Source organism: Scyliorhinus torazame, chromosome 6 (genome assembly GCF_047496885.1).
Source record: "Scyliorhinus torazame isolate Kashiwa2021f chromosome 6, sScyTor2.1, whole genome shotgun sequence".
NCBI classification, from domain to species: domain Eukaryota; kingdom Metazoa; phylum Chordata; class Chondrichthyes; order Carcharhiniformes; family Scyliorhinidae; genus Scyliorhinus; species Scyliorhinus torazame.
In genome coordinates, this window is record NC_092712.1 from 184,416,608 (window position 1) to 184,440,962 (window position 24,355).

The 24,355-nt window shown below is 47.3% G+C and overlaps 1 protein-coding gene across 5 annotated transcripts in view; it reads left to right on the forward strand.

Annotated features, from left to right (window-relative positions):
- The window catches only part of LOC140425176 (leucine-rich repeat-containing protein 72), a 150,777-nt gene that overhangs the window by 13,426 nt on the left and 112,996 nt on the right, over positions 1–24,355 (forward strand). For 2 of the 5 annotated variants that reach the window (XM_072509167.1, XM_072509169.1), the window contains exons 1-3: positions 2,511–2,584; positions 3,129–3,664; positions 20,048–20,117. In XM_072509167.1, the coding sequence (XP_072365268.1) occupies positions 3,483–3,664; positions 20,048–20,117 (252 nt within the window). In that variant the 5' untranslated portion in view covers positions 2,511–2,584; positions 3,129–3,482. Of the gene's footprint in view, positions 1–2,510; positions 2,585–3,128; positions 3,665–20,047; positions 20,118–24,355 lie in introns of those variants that run through there. The other 3 variants (XM_072509168.1, XM_072509164.1, XM_072509166.1) reach the window with 3 other exon arrangements.

The window sequence follows — 24,355 nt, forward strand, 5'->3', positions numbered from 1 at the left end:
CCCCCCCCCCCCCGCCGGCTAATCTCTCCCCCACTCACCTCCTAGCCTCTTCACTTTCCCTCATCTCCTCCCCACTCATCTCCACTTCTCAAAATCCCCCCCCAAACTCATCTTAGCTATCTCCACTCCCCTGCTCATCTCCCTCCCACTCATCTCCCCCACCCCTCCTCACACCTCCACTATCTCCACTCCTTCGCTCATCTCCCTCCCACTCACATCTCCACTCCCGTCTCATCTCACCCCCATTCATCTCCCCCCCGCCCATCTCTCCGCCCCTGCTCCCTCTCACCCAAGTACTTCCCTACCCCTCATCTCGCTACTCCCCTTCACCTCCTTCCCTTCCTAATACCTCTCCTCCCTTCTCCTCCCTCTCACCACCCCTCCCCACCCTCTCAGCCCAGTCCTTCCCTTCCCTCCATGGGCAGCACGGTAGCATTGTGGATAGCACAATTGCTTCACAGCTTCAGGGTCCCAGGTTCGATTCAGGCTTGGGTCACTGTCTGTGCAGAGTCTGCACATCCTCCCCGTGTGTGCGTGGGTTTCCTCCGGGTGCTCCGGTTTCCTCCCACAGTCCAAAGATATGCAGGTTAGGTGGATTGGCCATGATAAATTGCCCTTAGTGTCCAAAATTGCCCTTAGTGTTGGGTGGGGTTACTGGGTTATGGGGATGGGGTGGAGGTGTTGACCTTGGGTAGGTTGCTCTTTCCAAGAGCCGGTGCAGACTCGATGGGCCGAATGGCCTCCTTCTGCACTGTAAATTCTATCTATCTGGTTATCCCTCCCTCCAGCTCAGTACTCAATTTTAGTTCAAATCAAAATCTATGGCAGTTTGTGAATCAGCGGGTTAATTAACTGGAGCGTAGAAATGCTTCTGCAATGCCAAAATAATTTGTATATTTTATAAAATATTCTTCATGCAATCCACAGCCCACAAATTAATTTGAAAGTAACATCGGAGTCAGAGGAGAACATTGCAGCCAAACTGTGCACAACAAGATTGTATTTACTGCAATGAGACATGTTACCAGACAATCTGTTTCAGTGATGCTGCTGGCCAGGTCCCTTGAAAAATTTCCCTCCTCTCCTTCATAATACCGGCCCTTTTACACCCATGTGAGAGGGCAGATGGTACCTTGCTTTGGTAACTGAATTGTGGCACCTCGGACCTCCCTCAATACTGCACTGAAATGTCAATCTATATTATGTAATGAAGCATGTGGAGTGGGATTTGAAACCAAGAGCTTCGGTTTCAAGGATGAGAATTTTTCCAAATGAGCTACAATTACAGTCCCTCAGCACCAACACTAGAGGGAGATTGTAATTATCGTATAAGACATTCTTATCAGTAGTTTCTATTATAGTTACAGATGTGTGTATTTATAATTGAAAGAAATTGATCCAACAACTGACAAAAATGTGTCAGTTGTAAGTAAAGTTCGTAGACAGGAGGTCCATTTAGATGCGCAGCATGGTAACATAGTGGTTAGCACTGTTGCTTCACAGCTCCAGGGTCTCAGGTTTGATTCATGCTTGGGTCACTGTGTCTGTGTGGATTTCCTCCTGGTGCTCCGGTTTCCTCCCACAAGTCTCGAAAGACATGCTGTTAGGTAATTTGGACATTCTGAATTCTCCCTCTGTGTACCCGAACAGGTGCCGGAATGTGGCGACTAGGGGCTTTTCACTGTTACTTCATTGCAGCATTAATGTAAGCCTATTTGTGACAATAAAGATTATTATTATGTAAGGTGTTTAATGTATTACTGGATAATATCTGCGGCATTGCGCATGGGGAGTCAAAATCTTGATGGTCTTTAGGTTAAATTTCTTTATCAACCTCTGCAAGACAATCAAAATAATTGCCTATATAGTAGATAAACTGTAGTCCCTACAGCACTGTAGAACGTAAGCACTCTATTTAAAGCAGTTTTTATGTGGTACTTCTTTTTTGTGATAGTCTTTTCCTTTTTTATAAATAAATTTAGAGTACCCAATTCTTTTTTCTTCCAATTAAAAGGCAATTTAGCATGGCCAATCCACCTACCCTGCACATCTTTGGGTTGTGGAGGTGAGACGCACACAGACACAGGGAGGATATGCAAACTCCACACGGACAGTGACCCGGGGCTGGGATCGAACCCGGGTCCTCGGCACCATGAGGCAGCAGTGCTAACCACTGGGCCCCCCTGCCGCCTCTGATAGGCTTTTACCTGATAAGTTCTGAAAATTAAATGTAAATATAAGTTTTGTGAAGTGTTTGTAACCCAAGATACTGGCAGAAATCACTTTGCTATTGTGATGTATTATTGTAATTTGTTACTAGTTCTGTGCATGTGTTGTGTAATTTCATCAGAATTCAGAAATTGATACCAAATTCATTTTATTGCAACATTTTGATTTAAACAAAGCGGAACTAGGAGGGGTGGTAGGCATAAAGTAAAATGTGTTCACAGCAAAATGTTTGGATTTAAAATTAAATGCAAATAATATCCTCTTGCTTAAATTAAAAACAGGTGATACAAAATCAATTAAAGCTCTATAAAAGCAAGACAAAAATTGATCTCGATGAACTGTATCTGGCTAACAAGTAAGTATTGTTAATTCATTATCACTAAACCATAAAACATGAAATAGTAACTTCTGTAGGATTGTTATGGACTACTCAGAAACACAGAATTGTTATGTAGCAAAAGAAGGCCAATCAGCCCATATAAATTTTTTAAATAATGCACTGAGCCTCAATGAGTAGTGAGCAGATGAGCGGGTGAGAGATGAGCAGGGGAGTGCAGATGAGCGGGGAGGAGGAAATTAGATGAGCGGGGGAGAGATGAGCGGGAGAGTGGAGATGAGCCGGGGGGGGGGGGGGGGGGGGAATGAGATGAGCAGAGCGAGATGAGCGGGAAATAAGGCTCAAACAGAGTAATTTTGATCGGTGGATAAGGGCTTTGAAAATAGACCAAATGTATGAAGCTCTCAGAGAAATTATACTTTTGGAGGAGTTTAAAAATTCGATTCCTGATGTAGTGAGAACTCATATGGAAGAACAGAGTGTTAAAACCGCGAGATTAGCAGCGGAAATGGCAGATGATTATGAATTAGTTCATAAATCAAAGATTGGTTTCCGATATCAGTTTCAGAACACCCGGAGGCCTTGTTCATCGTGGCCGGAGACTTCAACAAGGCCAACCTCAAGAGTGTACTGCCAAAATTCCACCAGCACATCTCCTGTCCCACCAGAGGCGACAACACTCTTGACCACTGCTACTCAAAAATCAAGGGCGCCTACCGTTGCATCCCGCGACCGCACTTTGGGAAATCAGACCATAAGACGGTGCTCCTTCTCCCGGCATACAAGCAGAAACTCAAGCGGGAGAATCCAGCTAAGAAGGTTGTGCAGTGCTGGTCCGAGGAGACAGAAGAGCTCTTCTGTGACTGCTTAGAGACAGTGGACTGGTCCATATTTAAGAACTCAGCGACCAACTTAAATGAGTATGCCACCACCGTCACAGACTTCATCAGCAATATGTGTGGACGACTGCGTGCCAAAGAAAGCAGCACGTACGTTCCCCAACTGGAAACCATGGCTCAATCGCGAGATTGACTCCTTACTGAAGGACAGATCTGAACTGTTCAAGACAGACGATCCTGACCTATACAAGAAATCCAGGTACGACCTGCGCAAAGCAGGTACAGTGTGTGCAGGAGGGTTTCCTGACACAATATGTTGACAGGCCAACAAGAGGCGAGGCCACGTTGGATTTGGTTTTGGGAAATGAACCAGGCCAGGTGTTGGATTTGGAGGTAGGAGAGCACTTTGGGGACAGTGACCACAATTCGGTGACGTTCACGTTAATGATGGAAAGGGATAAGTATACACCGCAGGGCAAGAGCTATAGCTGGGGGAAGGGCGATTATGATGCCATTAGACGTGACTTGGGGGGAATAAGGTGGAGAAGTAGGCTGCAAGTGTTGGGCACACTAGATAAGTGGAGCTTGTTCAAGGATCAACTACTGCGTGTTCTTGATAAGTATGTACCGGTCAGGCAGGGAGGAAGGCGTAGAGCGAGGGAACCGTGGTTTACCAAAGAAGTGGAATCTCTTGTTAAGAGGAAGAAGGAGGCCTATGTGAAGATGAGGTGTGAAGTTTCAGTTGGGGCGATGGATAGTTACAAGGTAGCGAGGAAGGATCTAAAGAGCGAGCTAAGACGAGCAAGGAGGGGACATGAGAAGTATTTGGCAGGTAGGATCAAGGAAAACCCAAAAGCTTTCTATAGGTATGTCAGGAATAAGCGAATGACTAGGGATAGAGTAGGACCAGTTAAGGACAGGGATGGGAAGTTGTGCGTGGAGTCTGAAGAGATAGGAGAGATACTAAATGAATATTTTTTGTCAGTATTCACTCTGGAAAAAGATAATGTTGTGGAGGAGAATGCTGAGACCCAGGCTATTAGAATAGATGGCATTGAGGTACGTAGGGAAGAGGTGTTGGCAATTCTGGACAGGCTGAAAATAGATAAGTCCCCGGGGCCTGATGGGATTTATCCTAGGATTCTCTGGGAAGCCAGGGAAGAGATTGCTGGACCTTTGGCTTTGATTTTTATGTCATCATTGGCTACAGGAATAGTGCCAGAGGACTGGAGGATAGCAAATGTGGTCCCTTTGTTCAAAAAGGGGAGCAGAGACAACCCCGGCAACTATAGACCGGTGAGCCTCACGTCTGTAGTGGGTAAAGTCTTGGAGGGGATTATAAGAGACAAGATTTACATTCATCTAGATAGGAATAATATGATCAGGGATAGTCAGCATGGCTTTGTGAAGGGTAGGTCATGCCTCACAAACCTTATCGAGTTCTTTGAGAAGGTGACTGAACAGGTAGACGAGGGTAGAGCAGTTGATGTGGTGTATATGGATTTCAGTAAAGCGTTTGATAAGGTTCCCCACGGTAGGCTATTGCAGAAAATACGGAGGCTGGGGATTGAGGGAGATTTAGAGATGTGGATCAGAAATTGGCTAGCTGAAAGAAGACAGAGGGTGGTGGTTGATGGGAAATGTTCAGAATGGAGTTCAGTTACAAGTGGCGTACCACAAGGATCTGTTCTGGGGCCGTTGCTGTTTGTCATTTTTATCAATGACCTAGAGGAGGGCGCAGAAGGGTGGGTGAGTAAATTTGCAGACGATACTAAAGCCGGTGGTGTTGTCGACAGTGTGGAAGGATGTAGCAGGTTACAGAGGGATATAGATAAGCTGCAGAGCTGGGCTGAGAGGTGGCAAATGGAGTTTAATGTAGAGAAGTGTGAGGTGATTCACTTTGGAAGGAATAACAGGAATGCGGAATATTTAGCTAATGGTAAAGTTCTTGAAAGTGTGGATGAGCAGAGGGATCTAGGTGTCCATGTACATAGATCCCTGAAAGTTGCCACCCAGGTTGATAGGGTTGTGAAGAAGGCCTATGGAGTGTTGGCCTTTATTGGTAGAGGGATTGAGTTCCGGAGTCAGGAGGTCATGTTGCAGCTGTACAAAACTCTGGTACGGCCGCATTTGGAGTATTGCGTACAGTTCTGGTCACCGCATTATAGGAAGGACGTGGAGGCTTTGGAGCGGGTGCAGAGGAGATTTACCAGGATGTTGCCTGGTATGGAGGGAAAATCTTATGAGGAAAGGCTGATGGACTTGAGGTTGTTTTCGTTGGAGAGAAGAATGGTAAGAGGAGACTTAATAGAGGCATACAAAATGATCAGGGGGTTAGATAGGGTGGACAGTGAGAGCCTTCTCCCGCGGATGGAAATGGCTGGCACAAGGGGACATAGCTTTAAACTGAGGGGTAATAGATATAGGACGGAGGTCAGAGGTAGGTTCTTTACGCAAAGAGTAGTGAGGCCGTGGAATGCCCTACCTGCAACAGTAGTGAACTCGCCAACATTGAGGGCATTTAAAAGTTTATTGGATAAACATATGGATGATAATGGCATAGTGTAGGTTAGATGGCTTTTGTTTCGGTGCAACATCGTGGGCCGAAGGGCCTGTACTGCGCTGTATCCGAGATGCCAAGAGAGAATATCAAACCAAGCTAGAGTTACAGACAGACTCTCGGCGGTTGTGGCAAGGACTAAACAACATAACAGGCTACAAAGCGAAGCCGAACAGTATCTCTGGCAGCAGCGCACCCCTCCCTGATGAACTCAATGCATTCTGTGCTCGGTTCGAGCAGGTAACCAACAATCCGCTGTCGAGTGCCCCAGCAGCTCATAATTCACCCATACCCAACATCACAGCTTCCGAAGTCAGATTGGCCTTCCTGAAAGTGAACCCTCGGAAGGCGACGGGCCCGGACGGGATCCCTGGTCGTGCACTCAGAGCCTGCGCGGACCAGCTGGCAGAGGTATTCGCGGACATCCTTAACCTGTCCCTACTCCACTCCGAGGTCCCCACCTGCTTCAAGAAGACCACCAAAGAAGAACCAGGCAACGTGCCTCAATGACTACAGTCCAGTGGCCCTGACTTCAGTCGTAATGAAGTGCTTCGAGAGGCTGATCATAAAGTGCAACACCTCCATACTCCCAGATCCACTGCAATTCGCATACCGCTGCAACCGGTCCACATCAGACGCCATTTCCCTGGCCCTACACTCATCCCGAGAGCATCTCGAAAACAAGGACTCCTACATCAGACTCCTATTTATTGACTACAGCTCTGCCTTCAACACCATAATCCCAGCCAAGCTCATATCAAAGCTCCAAAACCTAGGACTTGGCTCCCCACTCTGCAACTTGATCCTAGATTTTCTGACCAACAGACCACAATCAGTAAGAATGAACAACAACACCTCCTCCACAATAGTCCTCCACACCGGCGCCCCGCAAGGCTGCGTACTTAGCCCCCTACTCTACTCCCTGTACACACACGACTGTGTGGCAAAACTTGGTTCCAACTCCATCTATAAGTTTGCTGACGATACGACCATAGTGGGCCGGATCTCGAATAACGACGAGTCAGAATACAGGCTGGAGATAGAGAACCAAGCGGAGTGGTGTAGCGACAAGAACCTCTCCCTCAATGCCAGCAAAACTAAAGGGCTGGTCATTGACTTCAGGGAGCAAAGTACTGTACACACCCCTGTCAGCATCAACGGGGCCGAGGAGGAGATGGTTAGCAGTTTTAAATTCCTAGGGGTGCACATCTCCAAAAATCTGTCCGGGTCCACCCACGTCGACGCTACCACCAAGAAGGCACAACAGCGCCTATACTTCCTCAGGAAACTAAGGAAATTCGGCATGTCCACATTAACCCTTTCCAACTTTTACAGATGCACCATAGAAACATCCTATCGGGCTGCATCACAGCCTGGTATGGCAACTGCTCGGCCCAGGACCGCAAGAAACTTCAGAGAGTCGTGAACACTGCCCAGTCCATCACACGAACCTGCCTCCCATCCATTGACTCCATCTACACCTCCCGCTGCCTGGGGAAAGCGGGCAGCATAATCAAAGATCCCTCCCACCCGGCTTACTCACTCTTCCAACTTCTTCCATCGGGCAGGAGATACAGAAGTCTGAGAACACGCACGAACAGACTCAAAAACAGCTTCTTCCCCACTGTCACCAGACTCCTAAATGACCCTCTTATGGACTGACCTCATTAACACTACACCCTGTATGCTTCATCCGATGCCAGTGCTTATGTAGTTACATTGTATATGTTGTGTTGCCCTATTATGTATTTTCTTTTCTTCCCTTTTCTTTCCATGTATTTAATGATCTGTTGAGCTGCTCGCAGAAAAATACTTTTCACTGTACCTCGGTCCACGTGACAATAAACAAATCCAACCCAGTTTCAGCCGGTGAGGGATAGAAACTGGGGACATGAGAAATACTCAAGTGGTAAAGGTAAAGGTGATCTGATGGGAGACAATAAAGTGAGTGTACCTCAGATTAAAAAAGAAATCCAGGAGGGTGGAAAAGAAATGAAAGTTTCCCTGTAATAAACTAGGCATGTAAAGTCACAGTGTTGGTGGTTGAAGAAAAACACTGGGAAGGCTGATGTGGTAAAACAGGATCAGACAGTGGGGTTTGTTAAAGTGGTAAAGGAAAGCCCAAGGGAAGTGAAGGAGGTGCAAATGATTGTACAGCCTGTTCAAGAAGTAATTGTTAAGAAGGTGCCAGATGTAAAAAAGAATTTACTTGTGTGGGTAAAGTTTACTCATGGATCAGGAGGAGCAGATAAAGAAGTCACAATTTTAAGCGATACAGGGGCTAGTCAATCTTTAATGGTAAGAGATGAGGAACTATGTAGTTTGGGAAGAATGTTGCCCGAAAAGGTGGTGATATGTGGAATTCAGCGTGAGAGGAGTAGTGTTCCATTATATAAGGTAAGGTTGGAAAGACACTGTGAAGAGTGGTGAAGTGGTAGTAGGAGTAATAGATAAACTATCTTGTCCAGGAATACCGTTTATCTTGGGTAATGATATAGCTGGATCGCAGGTGGGAGTGATGCCTACTGTGGTTGATAAGCCATTGGAAAATTAGACAACTGAAGTGTTGAAGGACGAATATCCTGGGATTTTTCCGGATTGTGTAGTAACAAGGTCGCAAAGTCACAGGTTAAGACAAGAGGAGCAATCAAAGAGTGAAGATGAAGTTGAAGTGCAATTATCAGAAACGATTTTTGATCAGATGGTTGAAAAAGAAGAAGAACAGGTGGAGGTTGAGGCGGATATTTTTAGTTCAGTAAAATTGGCGGAGTTACAACAGAAAAATGTAGAAATAAAACAGATATATCAGAAAGCATATACAAAAAAGGAATCTGAGAGTATACCAGAGTGTTATTACCGTAAAAATGATATCTTGATGAGAAAATGGAGACCTGTACATATGCAGGCGGATGAAAAGTGGGCAGAAGTTCATCAAGTAGTATTGCCGGTAGTGTATAGAAAGGAGGTGTTGCGAGTTGCACATGAGGTACCAGTGGGAGGTCATTTGGGAAGAAGGAAAACTGAAGCTAAAATCCAGAAACATTTTTATTGGCCTGGACTACATAAAGATGTAGTTTAATTTTGTCACTCATGTCACACATGTCAAGTGATAGGGAAACCTCAAGCAGTGATAAAACCAGCGCCCTTAATACCCATTCAAGCATTTATGGAACCTTTTACGAGGGTCCTAATCGATTGTGTAGGACCGTTTCCTATAACAAAAAGTGGGAATCAATATCTTTTGACTGTAATGGATGTGTTTACTAGGTTTCCAGAGGCCATTCCAGTACGTAATATTACAACTTAAAGGATTGTGGAGGAGTTACTTAAATTCTTTACTAGATATGGACTACCCACAGAAATTCAATCGGATCAAGGAACAAATTTAATTCAAAGTTATTCAAAGAAGTTATGGCAAGCTTAGGAGTAAAACAATTTAAATCAACTGCGTACCATCTAGAATTGCAGGGAGCGTTAGAAAGGTGGCACCTGACATTAAAGACAATGTTGAGGGCATATTGCCAAGATTATCCAGAGGATTGGGATAAAGGAATCCCATTCGTATTGTTTGCAATTAGGGATGCACCTAATGAGCCTACCAAATTTAGTTCTTTAGAACTAATTTTTGGTCATGAGGTAAGAGGACCACTTAAATTGATTAAGGAAAAATTGGTGGGTGAGAAATCGGAAATTACACTATTGGATTACGTGTCAAATTTTAGGGAACGATTAAATAGAGCAGGTGAATTGGCTAGACAACATTTGAAAGTTGCACAAAATGTGATGAAACGGGTAGCGGACAAGAAATCCAAAGTTGGTAGTTTTGCCAGTGGGGATAAAGTTTTAGTGTTGTTAGTGGTAGGGGAGCCTTTAAAAGCGAGGTTTAGTGGACCGTATCAGATTGAAAGGAAATTAAGTTAGGTGAATTATATGGTAAAAACACCTGATAGAAGGAAGACTCACCGAGTGTGACATGTGAATATGCTTAAAAGGTACTTTGAGGACTTCTGGTTGCGGCGATGCCCAGCTAAGCCGCACGTTTCGGCGGCTCCAGCTCAAACGGACCTTCGGGCTCTTTTAAGAGCCCCAACGGGGAATTTTTTCAGGACGAAACCCGGTGTGGGGTGAGTTAACAGGGAGTCCCCCCCAACAAAAGAGAAAAATACCGGCGGCGGTGGCTACATCGCGAAGAATCCTCGAGGATAGGGACAGGAGGAAAAAAGAAGCAAGATGGCGGCGGAGAAAGCCCAGGCGACATGGGGGCCTGATCAAGACGAATTTTTAAGACGGTGTGTGGAGCTACTTAAAAAGGAGGTGCTGACCCTGATGCTACAGGCAATTGAGGGGCTTAAGGAGGCACAAAGGACCCAGGAGACGGAGCTCCGCGTGGTGGAGCAGAAGGTGACGGATAATGAAGACGAGATCCTGGGCCTGGCAGTCAAAACACAGACGCACGAGGCGCTCCACAAAAAGTGCATTGAAAGGTTTGATGCCCTAGAAAATAGAGCACGAAGGAAGAACCTTCGGATCCTGGGTCTCCCCGAGGGAGTGGAAGGAGCGGACTGCGGGCCTTACGTGAGCACGATGCTAAGCTCGCTGATGGGAGCTGAGGCCCCTTCGGGCCCCTTGTAAGTGGAAGGGGCTCATTGGGTCCCTGCGAGGAGACCAAAGGCGGGAGAACCACCTAGGGCGACAATCGTGCGATTTCATCGCTTCAATGATAGAGAAGTGGTTCTGAGATGGGCCAAAAAGGTACGGAGTAGTAGATGGGAGAATGCAGTGATATGGGTGTACCAGGATTGGAGTGCGGAGGTGGCGAGAAGGAGGGCGAGTTTTAATCGAGCCAAGGAGGTGCTACACAAGAAGAAGGTGAAGTTCGGGATGCTGCAGCCGGCGCGACTATGGGTCACGTACCAGGAGAGACATCACTACTTCGAAACGGCGGAAGAAGCATGGACCTTTATTAAAGACGAGAAACTGGATCGGAACTGAGGGACTGATCTTAGAGGGGAAATGACACTGTCGATGTATATAGGGATGTAAATTGGGAAAGGGGGGGACACTAAGAAATGTGGGCGCTGGTGGGGGGAAAGAAGAGACATAGGTGGGGGATGAGGAATGGGAATGGGGCGGTAGAGTGAGCTGCGCCACAAGGGGCGGGACAACTACAGAGAATATGGGGCCTACTGTCCTTGTTCCCGCGCCAGAAAGGTGATGGCGGGAAGATAGGCGCAAGTAGGATGGGAGTTCCCCACACGGGGGGGGTCAAGGAGTGAGCGGGAGAAGCCGGGGTCAGTTGAAGTCAGCTGACTTTCAGAAGTAATATGGGGGGAGCAATCACGCTAGATGGGGATCTAGCGGGGGGGAGGGGGGGAGGATAACTGGGTTGCTGCTGCAGAAATCAAAGAGGAACTGGTTCAAGAGTGGGTGGTCGGGGCTGGAATGCGCCACCTGGGAAACGGGTGGGAGCGCGGAACCGGGACGTGGGACTGGCCTAGAGAGAGTGATGGCTAGTCGACACGGGAAGGGGGCAGGTAGCCCCCCAGTGCGGCTGATCACGTGGAACGTGAGAGGCCCAAATGGACCGATTAAAAGGGCCTGAGTGTTCGCGCACTTGAAAGGACTGAGGGCAGACGTGGCTATGCTTCAGGAGACGCACCTGAAGGTGGCGGACCAAGTTAGGTTAAGGAAAGGATGGGTGGGACAGGTGTTCCATTCAGGGCTGGATGCAAAGAATAGAGGGGTGGCCATACTGGTGGGGAAATGGGTATCATTCAAAGCTAGGAGCATTGTAGCAGATAGTGGAGGCAGATATGTGATGGTGAGTGGCAGACTGGAGGGAACGGAGGTCGTGTTGGTTAACGTATATGCCCCGAATTGGGATGATGCGGGATTCATGAAGCGGATGCTGGGACGTATCCCGGACCTGGAGGTAGGAAACGTGATAATGGAGGGAGACTTCAACACCGTGCTGGACCCAGTGTTAGATAGATCTAGTTCTAGGACCGGAAGAAGGCCGGCAGCGGCCAAGGTGCTTAAGGGGTTTGTGGACCAAATGGGGGGAGTGGATCCATGGCGATTTGTTAGACCGAAGGCCAAGGAGTTCTCCTTCTTCTCCCATGTTCACAAGGTGTACTCCCGGATAGATTTTTTTGTTTTGGGAAGGCCGTTGATCTCGAGGGTGGAAGAAACTGAGTATTCAGCCATAGCTGTCTCAGATCATGCCCCACATTGGGTGGACCTGGAACTAGGAAAGGAGAGGGAGCAGCGTGCACGCTGGCGATTAGATGTGGGATTGTTGGCAGATGAGGGAGTCTGTGGAAGGGTGCGGGGATGTATCGAGAGATACCTGGAGGCCAATGACGACGGGGAGGTCCAAGTGGGAGAAGTATGGGAAGCACTAAAGGCGGTGGTCAGAGGAGAGCTGACCTCCATCAGGGCTCACAAAGGGAAAACAGAGGCCAAGGAAAGGGAAAGATTACTGGGGGAGATTTTAAGGGTGGATAAAGAATATGCGGAGGCCCCGGAGGAGGGACTATACAGGGAGAGACGACGACTCCAGACGGAGTTCGACCTTCTGACCACTAGGAGGGCGGAGGTGCAGTGGAGGAAGGCACAGGGGATGAGATATGAATATGGGGAAAAGGCTAGTCGCCTGTTGGCCCATCAGCTGCGAAAGAGGACAGCGGCGAGGGAGATAGGGGGAATTAGAGATGAAAAGGGAGCTACGGTGCGGAGAGCAGGGAAGATAAACGAGGTGTTTAAGACCTTTTACGAAAGACTTTATAGGTCCCAACCCCCGGAGGGAAAAGAGGAGATGCGGCAGTTTTTGGACCAATTAAGGTTCCCGAGGGTGGAGGAGCAGGAGGTGGAAGGACTGGGGGCACCAATAGGGGTGGACGAGGTTACCAAGGGGCTGGGGAACTTGCAGGCAGGGAAGGCCCCGGGACCAGATGGGTTCCCGGTGGAATTTTATAGAAAATATGTGGACTTGCTGGCCCCGCTGTTGGTGAGGACTTTTAACGAGGCCAGGGAAGGGGGGACTCTACCCCCGACAATGTCGGAGTCGACGATATCGCTAATTTTGAAGCGGGATAAAGATCCGCTGCAGTGCGGGTCCTATAGGCCTATTTCACTACTAAATGTGGACGCCAAATTGCTAGCAAAGGTGCTGGCAACGAGGATAGAGGACTGTGTCCTGGGGGTGGTGCACGAAGACCAGACAGGATTCGTAAAGGGGAGACAACTAAATGTCAACGTGCGACGGCTATTAGGGGTGATAATGATGTCCCCAGCAAAGGGGGAGGCAGAGATAGTGGCGGCAATGGATGCAGAGAAGGCATTTGATAGGGTGGAGTGGGAGTATCTATGGGAGGTGCTGAGGAGGTTCGGGTTCGGGGACGGGTTTGTTAGTTGGGTCAAACTCCTCTATGGGGCCCCAACGGCAAGTGTGGTCACGGGTCTGCAAAGATCCGAGTATTTCCGACTATACAGGGGAACAAGACAGGGATGCCCGCTATCTCCATTGCTGTTCGCGTTGGCAATTGAACCACTGGCCATGGCACTGAGGGACTCCAGAAAATGGAGAGGGGTGATTAGAGGGGGAGAGGAACACCGAGTGTCACTCTACGCGGATGACCTATTGCTGTATGTGACGGACCCAGTGGGGGGGATGACAGAGGTCATGCAGATATTGAAGGAGTTCGGAGATTTCTCGGGATATAGGCTTAACATGGGAAAGAGTGAACTTTTTGTGATACACCCTGGGGACCAGAGTAGAGGGATAGATGGCCTGCCTTTAAGGAGAGTGGAAAGAAACTTTCGATACCTGGGGATTCAAATAGCCAGGAGCTGGGGAACCTTGCACAGACTTAATCTGACACGACTGGTGGAACAAATGGAAGAGGACTTCAATAGGTGGGACATGCAGCCACTGTCACTGGCAGGCAGAGTGCAGGCAATTAAGATGATGGTCCTCCGAGGTTCCTATTTGTGTTCCAATGTCTCCCTATACTGATCACTGAGGCCTTCTTTAAAAAAATAGACAGGAGCATCACGAGCTTCGTGTGGGCAGGGAAAGTTCCGAGGGTAAGGAGGGGGTTCTTACAACGTAGTAGAGACAGAGGGGGACTGGCGCTGCCGAATTTGGGCGACTACTACTGGGCCGCCAATGTGGCGATGATCCGTAAATGGATGATAGAGGGAGAGGGAGCGGCGTGGAAAAGATTAGAGAGGAAGTCCTGTAAAGGGACGAGTCTAGAGGCGCTGGTGACTCACCAAAAGAATTTACCACGAACCCAGTGGTGGCGGCAACATTAAATATCTGGGGGCAATGGAGGTGTGCTGGGAGCCTTGGTGGGGTCCCCAATTAGGAACAACCATAGGTTTGCCCCAGGGAGGATGGATGGAGGATTCCAGAGCTGGCACCAGTTGGGAATTAGGAGGGTGGGAGATTTATTTATAGACGGGACGTTTGCGAGCTTGGGAGCGCTGGAGGAAAAGTATAAGCTGCCCCGGGGAAATTTCTTTAGGTATATGCAGGTGAGGGTGTTCACAAGACAACAGGTGAGGGAATTTCCATTGCTCCCGACACAGGGGATCCAGGATAGAATGCTTTCGGGGGTGTGGGTCGGGGAGGGCAAGGTGTCAGAGATATACCGAGAGATGAAAGAAGAGGGGGAGGAGCTGGTGGGCGAACTGAAAGGAAAATGGGGAGAAGAGCTCGGGGAGGAGATAGAAGAGGGTTTGTGGGCTGATGCCCTAAGCAGGGTAAATTCCTCTTCCTCGTGTGCCAGGCTTAGCCTGATTCAATTTAAGGTGCTGCATAGAGCACACATAACGGGAGCAAGGTTGAGCAGGTTCTTCGGAGTGGAGGACAAGTGTGATGGTGCGGCGGAAGCCCGGCAAACCACACGCATATGTTTTGGTTGTGCCCGGCACTGGAGGGGTATTGGAGGGGAGTGACGGGAGTGATCTCGAAGGTGGTGAAGGTCCGGGTCAAACCAGGCTGGGGGTTAGCTTTATTTGGAGTTGTGGATGAGCCGGGAGTGCAGGAGGCGAAAGAGGCCGATGTCGTGGCCTTTGCGTCCCTAGTAGCCCGACGTAGGATTTTACTCATGTGGAAGGAAGTGAAACCCCCCGGACTGGAGGCCTGGATAAACGATATGGCGGGGTTCATAAAACTGGAGCAGATTAAGTTTGCGCTGAGAGGATCGGCTCAAGGGTTCACCAGACGGTGGCAACCGTTCCTCGATTACCTAGCGGAACGTTAGAGGGAAGACAGATGACCAGCAGCAGCAACCCAGGGGGGAGGGGGGGGGGGGAAGGGAGGGATGGGGGGGGGGGGAAGTTTCATTTTATGCTATTTGGTTAGTTTACCATGTTAGTTACTCATTATTAGATTGTAGTTATCATGTTACCTGTACTGTTAACTTTTCTTTTTGTTTGATATGTAAGGGGAAAAAATTGTGAATGGAAAACCTCAATAAAATATATATTTTTTAAAAAAGGTACTTTGAAAGGGGAGGAGAGAAAAAGGAGGTTTTAATGATTCTAACTCAAAGTGACGAACCAAATCCAAATGACTGTGAATTTGACATACCTCAAACTAAATTGGAAAATGAGGATGTTCTTCAAAATTGGGATGAATTGTTAAGTTACCTTCCAGAGGAAAAACAAACTGACCTGAAAGAGTTATTGATATCACGCGGGCAAGTTTGTAAAGGTAAATTGGGAAGTACTAAAATGGCTATACATGATGTAGATGTGGGAAATGCTATTCCTATCAAACAACATCCATATAGACTTAATCCTTTAAAATTGGCACAGGTTAACAAAGAGATTGAGAGTATGCTTAAAAATGGCATAATTGAAGTGGGTTGCAGCCAATGGAGCTCACCCATAGTGATGGTACCTAAACCAGACGGTACCCAACGGTTGTGTGTGGACTATAGATAGGTGAATACAGTTACAAGAATGGACTCTTATCCTATCCCACATTTGAAGGATTGCATTGAGAAAGTGGACAATCTGCTTTTATTTTCAACTTCCAGACATGGAAAGAACATTTAAACCATCGTATGGAGTTCTTCGATCGGCTTCAGGTGGCGGGTTTGGTGATGAACCTAGCCAAAAGTGAATTTGGAGAAGCCCAAATCACTTTCCTTGTGGAGTTTCCGTTATCCTCAAGACGAAGGGAGGCAATGCGTTCTCTTAACATGAATGAATTTGATCGAACAGCTATGCAAAAGTTTTGTGGCGTCATTACTCCACTGATGGAATTGCTGAAGAAACGTAAAAAAATTCAATGGACAGCGGACTTTCAACAGGCATTTGACTGCCTGAAAGCTGTGATCACCAATGTTCCTGTATTGGGGAATTGCAAGGGACTCTGTGGTCAGATTGAACTAGAGTATCTGATTCTAAAGAGAATTGCCGAGGAGTGGAGGAATGGATGGATCGTGCAGAGACTTTGTTCAAAGAGACTGTCAATCGAGAAGGATTTCGGTTGGAGGAAGAAGAGCAAAGAAAAATGGTCTATATTATTATACCTGTTTGAGTGTGTTGTTTTCTTTAAATGAGAATGTATATTTACTGTGTGCATTTCTTAGTGGATGGTGCAAAAGTGAAAAATGAAACCATCTTGAAGTTGATGGTTTGTTTTTTTTTCTTGGGGGAGGTGTCATGCGAGAGTGCCTTTAAGAACTGGATGTTTAAGCAATGTACCTTTAAGAAAACAGTGATGTCATAGAGTGGCTGGAGCTCAGATCAGTTCAGCCATTTTGCAGTTTGGTTTTTAGTTTCAGTTTTTAAAGCAGTGTGTGTGTGTCTGTGTGTTTCCAGAGAGCTGTAAGTTTTGAAAAGAGCTGGGTGTGTGTCTGTGTTTTGCAGTGAGCTGGATCTCTACCATGAAAGACTATCTCTGGATCATTTGGGTGATTTAAAGTAAAGACTTTAACCTGATGTGATTTTATTTAAAGGTGTTAAGTCTCTTGGAAGTTTGAAGGAACATTTTAGGGAATTATTAACTGTTGCAATATTTTCTGAGTTATCTTTGAAGTAAGGAGTGTTGAGAGATCCAATGTTTATTTCAGATGTTAAGTTGAGTTCATGGAATAAACATTGTTTTGTGTTCAAAAACCCACGTGTCCATAATTGTAATCCCACACCTAAGGAAAAAGCCATATACTAGGAAAAGCAACAAATCCATTAAATGGAGAGGTTGGTTGAACTCCATGATACATTTTGGGATTCTGAAAACGCCTCGCCCAAAACACCGTTAAGAACAGAAGGCTGGCTGCGACATGTACTATCAGCATAGTGGCCAGAATTTTCCGGCCATTCTCGCCAGCGGAATCTTCCAGTTCCATTGACGGTGAATCCCTGCCACAGTTTGTCGACAGCGGGGGTTACATAGAATGAGAAATCCCATTGACAGCAGTGGGATGGTGACGATCCTGCTGCCGGCTAATGGTGGGTCGTAGCGAGGGGGGTTGTGGTGCACGGGGAAAATCCCGTCCAAATGTCTCTCCTCCCCCTGCTGAGCGGCAGAGGAGCTACTCGACCTACAATACAGTCATAAACATGAGGTGGACACATCAAATTTGCCTGTTGCTGTTCCCCGATGCAACTAGCTTCAGCAGGTAATCCTGATTCCCTACATCCAATAAGTGACACAGATGAATTTTTAGAACCAAAACCAAATCTTTCAAAGTTTTGAAGCAGGGAACATGTGATAAAACTGGCTTTAAAAGAATGTTTATATTTTCTCTGGAATTATGATTTTATTTGATTTCTGTAGCATTTGAAGAATTATGAAGATTGCAAGATTAGTCATTGGCATAATGTCCTCACTTTTCAGATGCTGTTATCAATATGGCCTCACAATGTCTAAGCCTTTTTTTTATCATCAGAATAGACTGTGATCATGTGTACAGCTGAATTTTTTTGAAAATTCCTAAAGACATAGGTGTGGCACAGTGGTTCGTATTGCTGCCTCACAGCACCAGGGACCCGGGTTCAATTCTTGCCTTGGGGGACTGCCTGTGTGCAGTTTGCACATTCACCTCCGTCTATGAGCATTTCCTCCGGGTGCTCCGGTTTCCTCCCACAGTTCAAAAATGTTCAGGTTAGGTCGATTGGCCATGATAAATTGCCTCTTAGTGTCCAAAGATGTGCAGGTTAGGTGGGGTTACAAGGATAGGGTGCGAGGGAGTGGATCTAGGTGGGGTGCTCTTTCAGAGGGTTGGTGCAGACTCGATGGGCCAAATGGCCTCCTTCTGTACTGTAGGAATTCTATAGCGCTGGATTCTGTGTCACATCAGGAACTTCGTTACCGGGGGAATTCCAGACAGGTGTATCTTCTGAGCAGCTTCCGGGCAGCGGGGTCTCAGGTAAGGGTCTCTTTAATTAGGGGTTCTCTGTGGGGCTCTCTTTAATTAGGGGATCTCAGGTGGGGAGTCTCTTTAATTACAGGGATCTCTGCTGGGGGTCTCTTTAATTCGGGATCTCTGCTGGGGGTCTCTTTAATTAGGGGTCTCTGGTGGGGGTCTCTTTAATTTGGGGTCTCTAATGGGGCTCTCTTTAATTAGGGTGATCCCTGATGGGGGTCTCGTTAACTAGGAGATCTCTGGTGGGAGTCTCTTTAGTCAGGGGTCTCTGCTGGGGGTCTTTTTAATTAGGGGGTCTCTGGTGCGGGAGGATTCGGGTCCCTCTCATACTGTTGGGAGGTGGCAGTGGAGGGAGGGGCGGTTCCCAAAAATCCCGAGGAGTGGGCTGAATTGCATTCTGGGGGGAAGGGAGAACCCAGTCCCCAGACCTCGCTATTGGGCCTCCCATTCAAAATGGTGGCCCGATAAGGGGATTCCCTAGGGAATCACTTGCAATACTCGTCATGCAAAAATTAGCATTAGAAGGATTGGGAATTGTTTCCTAATTTGTGTCTGAAACTCTTTTCAAGCATTCATGTAATTCTTTTTTGAAAGTTGTTACTGGATCGCTTCCACTGGCCTTTCAGGCAATGCATTCCAGATTATTACAACTCGTTTACATAGAACACAGAACATATAGTGCAGAAGGAGGCCATTTGGCCCATCGAGTCTGCACCGACCCACTTAAGCCCTCACTTCCACACTATCCCCGTAACCCAATAACCCCTCCTAACCTTTTTGGACACTACGGGCAATTAATTTATCATGGCCAATCCACCTAACCTGCACGTCTTTGGACTGTGGGAGGAAACCGGAGCCCCCGGAGGAAACCCACGCAGACACGGGGAGAACGTGCAGACTCCGCACAGACAGTGACCCAAGCTGGGAATCGAACCTCGGACCCTGGCGCTGTGAAGCCACAGTGCTAGCCACTTGTGCCACTGTGCTGCCCGGTTTAATAGGAGTTTTTTCCTCATGTTGATTCTGGTCCTTTTGCCAATTCCCTAAAATTTGTGTTCTCTTGTTATTCACCTTTCTGCTTGTCTCCTTAGCCCAGGCTTCAATTTTGCTCACAATTTTATTGTGTGGCATATAACAGAAAGTGCTGGAAAAGCTCATTAGGTTTGGCAACATCTGTGAAGAAAGAAGAGTGAATGCTTTGAGTCGAATGTGACTCTTCGAAGATGAAGTGTCAAATTGGACTTGATGTTAACTCTGTTTCTCTCTCCACACATGCTGCTGCGTTTTCTTTGACATTTTTAAAATTTCAGTCTTCCAGCATCTGTAATATTTTCCTTCCATTTTGTGGTACTTAATCAAACACCTATGAAAATCCACAATCACAATACCAACTTTCACCCATCCTCATCTTTACTTCAACAAAGGACTTGACCAAGTTAGTCAGACATGATTTACCTTAATGGTTTCTGGAGAGCCGAGGGAAAGCAAAAGGGAAACTTCTGAAAAACCAAGATCAATTTTGAAAGAGAGGTATAGCTTTAAATCAAGTCGCTCGCCAAATGTTTGGGAAGATACTGGAATAAGTCTGGAGTATTACTTTTAAAAGTATTTTGAAGTGTCTCTTTATGTTAATATTATGGCACTTTTTAACCAGTAAGGTAAAATAAATGTTTGTTATCTATCTGCTTTTTAGAGGGCTAACCGAAATGCCAGATCTGTCAAGATACAAAATGTTAAAATATTTGTGGGTGAATTACAATAAGGTGAGTGGAAATTTTTGTAGTTGCTACATAGTTTACAGATTATGCTAATTCATAGAAGTATTTCAGAATAACAATGACAAGCTCTTCTGGTTGTTTTAGTCAGCCTGACAGCTGATGGCTGACATCAGTGATGAGAACTGTTAGAAAGCAGAAACACAGTTAAACCATCTTTCCTGTCTCCAGCGTCAAAAACTGCCTGAGTTAGCAAACGTCACTGCTGACATTCTACTAGCTATACATTATTTCCATGAAATTGTCTATAGCTGACAGCATTTAATTAGCATTTTGCTAGGTTTGCAGATTGAAACTGGTGAGATTATAATGGGCTAAAGTTATATATAGGCTGAATGGAATGAACGTCTACTCCTATTTCTTACCTTTATTTTTAAAGTGTAAAACAATGTACCAAGACGGGTAAGCCACTTGCTAATTGTGATATTGTCTACCACGCGATGCTAGTGTGTAAACTCCTTCAGAAGATTGGATTGACGATGTCGTTTTTCATAAAATCAAGGGGCCGGATTTTCCGTTCTTGAGACTAAGTGTGGACGCTGGGGCAGGGTTAGTGGACTTGTACAACAGCAAAACTGGCGCTGCACCTGGGCCAATTCACCAACCATTAAGGGGCTAGCACCTGCACCACATGGAACATGTTTGACTCCAATGAGAAACGGTTGGATTTGCCTGGTTCGGGATTGACACTTAGGAGACTGACAAGCTGCAGCCGCATATACTACACTTCACTCCCCTCACACACCATCCCAGCCAACAAGATGGCAGCAAGGAGAGCGGCACCCCGTTTCACCGATGCTGAACTGGCCACCCTGTTAGATGCAGTGGAGGAGAGGTGGGCGACCCTGTACCCTGGGATGGGAAGGAGGCTACCAGTCAATGCCGTTTGCCGTGCTTGGATGCAAGTGGCAGAGGTCATGAGCACCGTGGGCAACACCGTCTGGACTGACCAGCAGTGCTGTAAAAAACTGCAGAACATCCTCAGAGCGACCAGGGTGAGTAGGCAGCACTGTGCCCCTGGCACCAACCTCCGTTCAGTGCACCCGTAACCCCTCCTCCCCTCCTCCCCCAACCCGGAAGGTGGCCGAACCCCTACCCTGCCCCACATGCTGGCACCCACACCGGCAACCATAACCATGTGCCCTGGCTACTGAAGCCACCAGTGGAGGGGGCTTGCTGGACCTATGGCCCCTCACTGCAGCGGAACAGAGGGCACTTGACATAGTTGTTGGGCCCGGAGAGAGGGCAGTCGCCGAGGCGGAGGTCAACATTGGGCAAGGAAGTGAGATCCCACTGAGTTGCGATTCCTCATGGCATGTGTGTCACCCCCCAACACCACCCCCATAGCTTGCCCACAGCCCCACCCCACCACCATTACCTCACAAACCCCCCCCCCCCAGCCCCTGATGCAGTCACGAGTCCTGTCTTGTGACTTGTAGGAGCTCCTGGTGGCCCCCGACCCCAACCGGAACCACAAGAGGGAAGCAGCAAGGTCAAGGACACGGACAGCGACTAGAGCCCTCAACCCGCATCCCGTAACATCCCGGAGCTCGTGTCCAGGGAAGACACTGACTTTCCATCACAACTGTCTCCAACACCCTCCACGATCCCAGAAACACTGACCTCGGTTGGGCATTATAGTGAAGAGGCTCCTGGGGCACTATCTGGTGCGCACCACACATGTGCTGCGGTACAACAGGTGGAGGTAGGAACCCCCGAGGGGGTGGACGGTCAGAGGTTGGGCCGACCCCAGGGACTAGCTGCCGTCCAGATGGGCTTCTGGAATGGATGGTCTCATCGATTGTGGAGATGCAGTCGCAGAGCCAGGGACTACATTAGGGGTTGTCAGCAAATATCCAGTACCTGCAGGTGCAGTTGTAGGAGTCCAACTGCTGCAGGGGCAGAGATGGTGCTAACCATGTATGCTGCGCAGGCTAACATCGCAAGGCTGGGTCTACAGTGAAGGCCTTGGGGACAAAGATTTCAGCCATGAGTCAAGATGTACAAGGCCTGGGTAAATCTGTGCAGGTGGTGCAGCGGTGGCATTGCCCGGGTGCTGACCGACATGGGACAGACACACAGGGAGTGGACCAGTCACAGAGGTGGTGGGGTGGAGGCACCCATACGGCCAGTGTCACTCTGCAGAACCATGGGCCATGGTGGTTGGTCAGTGGGTGTGCAGCAAGATGGCTGCCTTGCAGGCCACGTCAATGGCAGGCCGTGCCTGGACACCCTGGTCTCGTTGGGGGTCACCCTGGCCCCACAGCTCATCCTCTGGTCACCCCCCATCAACTCCCTGTCACCTACCCCCCTCCTCCAGCCAGTCCTACCAGTGTCAGTACCAGCAGCCCATGCTCGTGCCTCTCTCTTTCCTACCTCCTCTCTCTCCCTCATCAGCCACGCCGCCTGTTTCCCGATTTTTAAAAGCACAAGTGAATGTCACTGTCAGAAATTACGCTGGCGGAGGCAGAAGATAGCGGAGGCCCCAGAGAATTCCGCTAATGGCGTTTACTATACATGCAGAGTGGAACGCATTGACGCCATTGTTGAGGCACCGGAGAATCGTGATTTGGCGTGAACCCAGTGCTGGCCACAATTTCGGTGTCAAGACTGATTCTCCACCCAATCGCCTTTTTCGATTTGGGCATTGGCCGACAGAGAATCCCGCCCAAGATATCTGTAATTAACTTCCATGTGCACAATTGTGTGTTTGACAGAATTTATGCCCAAATGTACAATAAATAATTTAATTTTAGTAATAGATTCTGTGCTCATCCAAATCTCTTTCCTACAACCGTATTCCAAGATCCTTATCGATTTACTCTTTGACTTGAGTGAACATTCGAGCCCTCCAAATCTATCCTTGCATGGTTGTTCAGCAGGATCACACCCAAATGGGATTGCCAATTCTCCAGGATTGTCCTGGAGTCTCCTGAAATTGAAGATTAATCTCCAAGACCTGCCTGCGAACAACTTGGGAATAAAAACATTCAGCTATTTAATGTGCTTTAGTTTTCATTGAACCATTTTATTTATTAGTGAGCAACGTTTTGAAGATTGGGAATGGGAAGGGGAAGCTTCACTAAAAGCCAATCGGTTGACAAAGAATCTGTTTGCTTTCGAATCGGTCATGGGAAGATGGTGGGAGTATGGTGAGGGGAGTGGTTTGTGGGCTGTAGGTCATGCGATGAAGTCTCCTAGAATGTACCTCGTCACAATTGGCAACTCTACACTCAGAACAATTGATGCAGCTATTTAAACAAGGACTTCCACAGCGGTAAGAATTTGGTTGGAGACTCCTGGTGCAATTTTTACGCCACATCTACTTAGGACTAACTTCTAAATATGTTGTGGTTACAGATGACAATCTGGTTGGAAGAATATAGATTGGGTAAGCAAAGGGATTTTGCACCTGAATGCTGAGCAATTCTGTTTATCAAACAAAAATTGGAGTATCCCGTACCGGCCTCCCCGAACAGGCGCCGGAATATGGCGACTAGGGGCTTTTCACAGTAACTTCATTGAAGCCTACTTGTGACAATAAGCAATTATTATTATTATTATTATTAATAATGCTTTGTTTCTTTATAATTTCTGTAAGTCACAACAGATAATATAGGCAACATTGCAGACAAAGTTGTGAACAGTAAGGAATTTGTAAAGCACTTGAGGTGAGATATCTTGAACCTTTTTGTTATAGGCAGCACAATGAAGTCACAAACAGCTGATTTAAAAATGTAGAACAGGTGGGAAGCATCTCATTTGAAGTTGTCAACCTTCAAATGAGAGGGATTTAGCACACACTGGGCAAGAACTTTGAGGGTTTTTTTGAGCAGAAAGGGCATTGTGTTGAGAGTTGGCACTCGATCAGGCGACAGCAAAGGACACCTTAAACTCATAAAATTCATTCACTAAAATGAGTCGGTCGCCAGCATGCTGTGCTTTTGATTGGCAGCTTGTCGTATGGAAGTTGTCACTTTTTAGCTCATTCCTAACAGGGGAAATGCATTTTAACTGGACAAGTGCAGGGTTCATTAGTTTGTGAACAATGCTTTGGGGTATTGGTGAAGCTTAGGCAGCAAGAGAGACAACGTTTATTTACCTAGTGGCAGGTAATTTTCAGGCGAATTGCTGACATGAGTAGACAGAGTGCATCAATCTCCCCAGAACTTCAAATCAATCCAGAAAAAAGTTCAATAACTTCATGACGATAGCTCAGGTAAGAT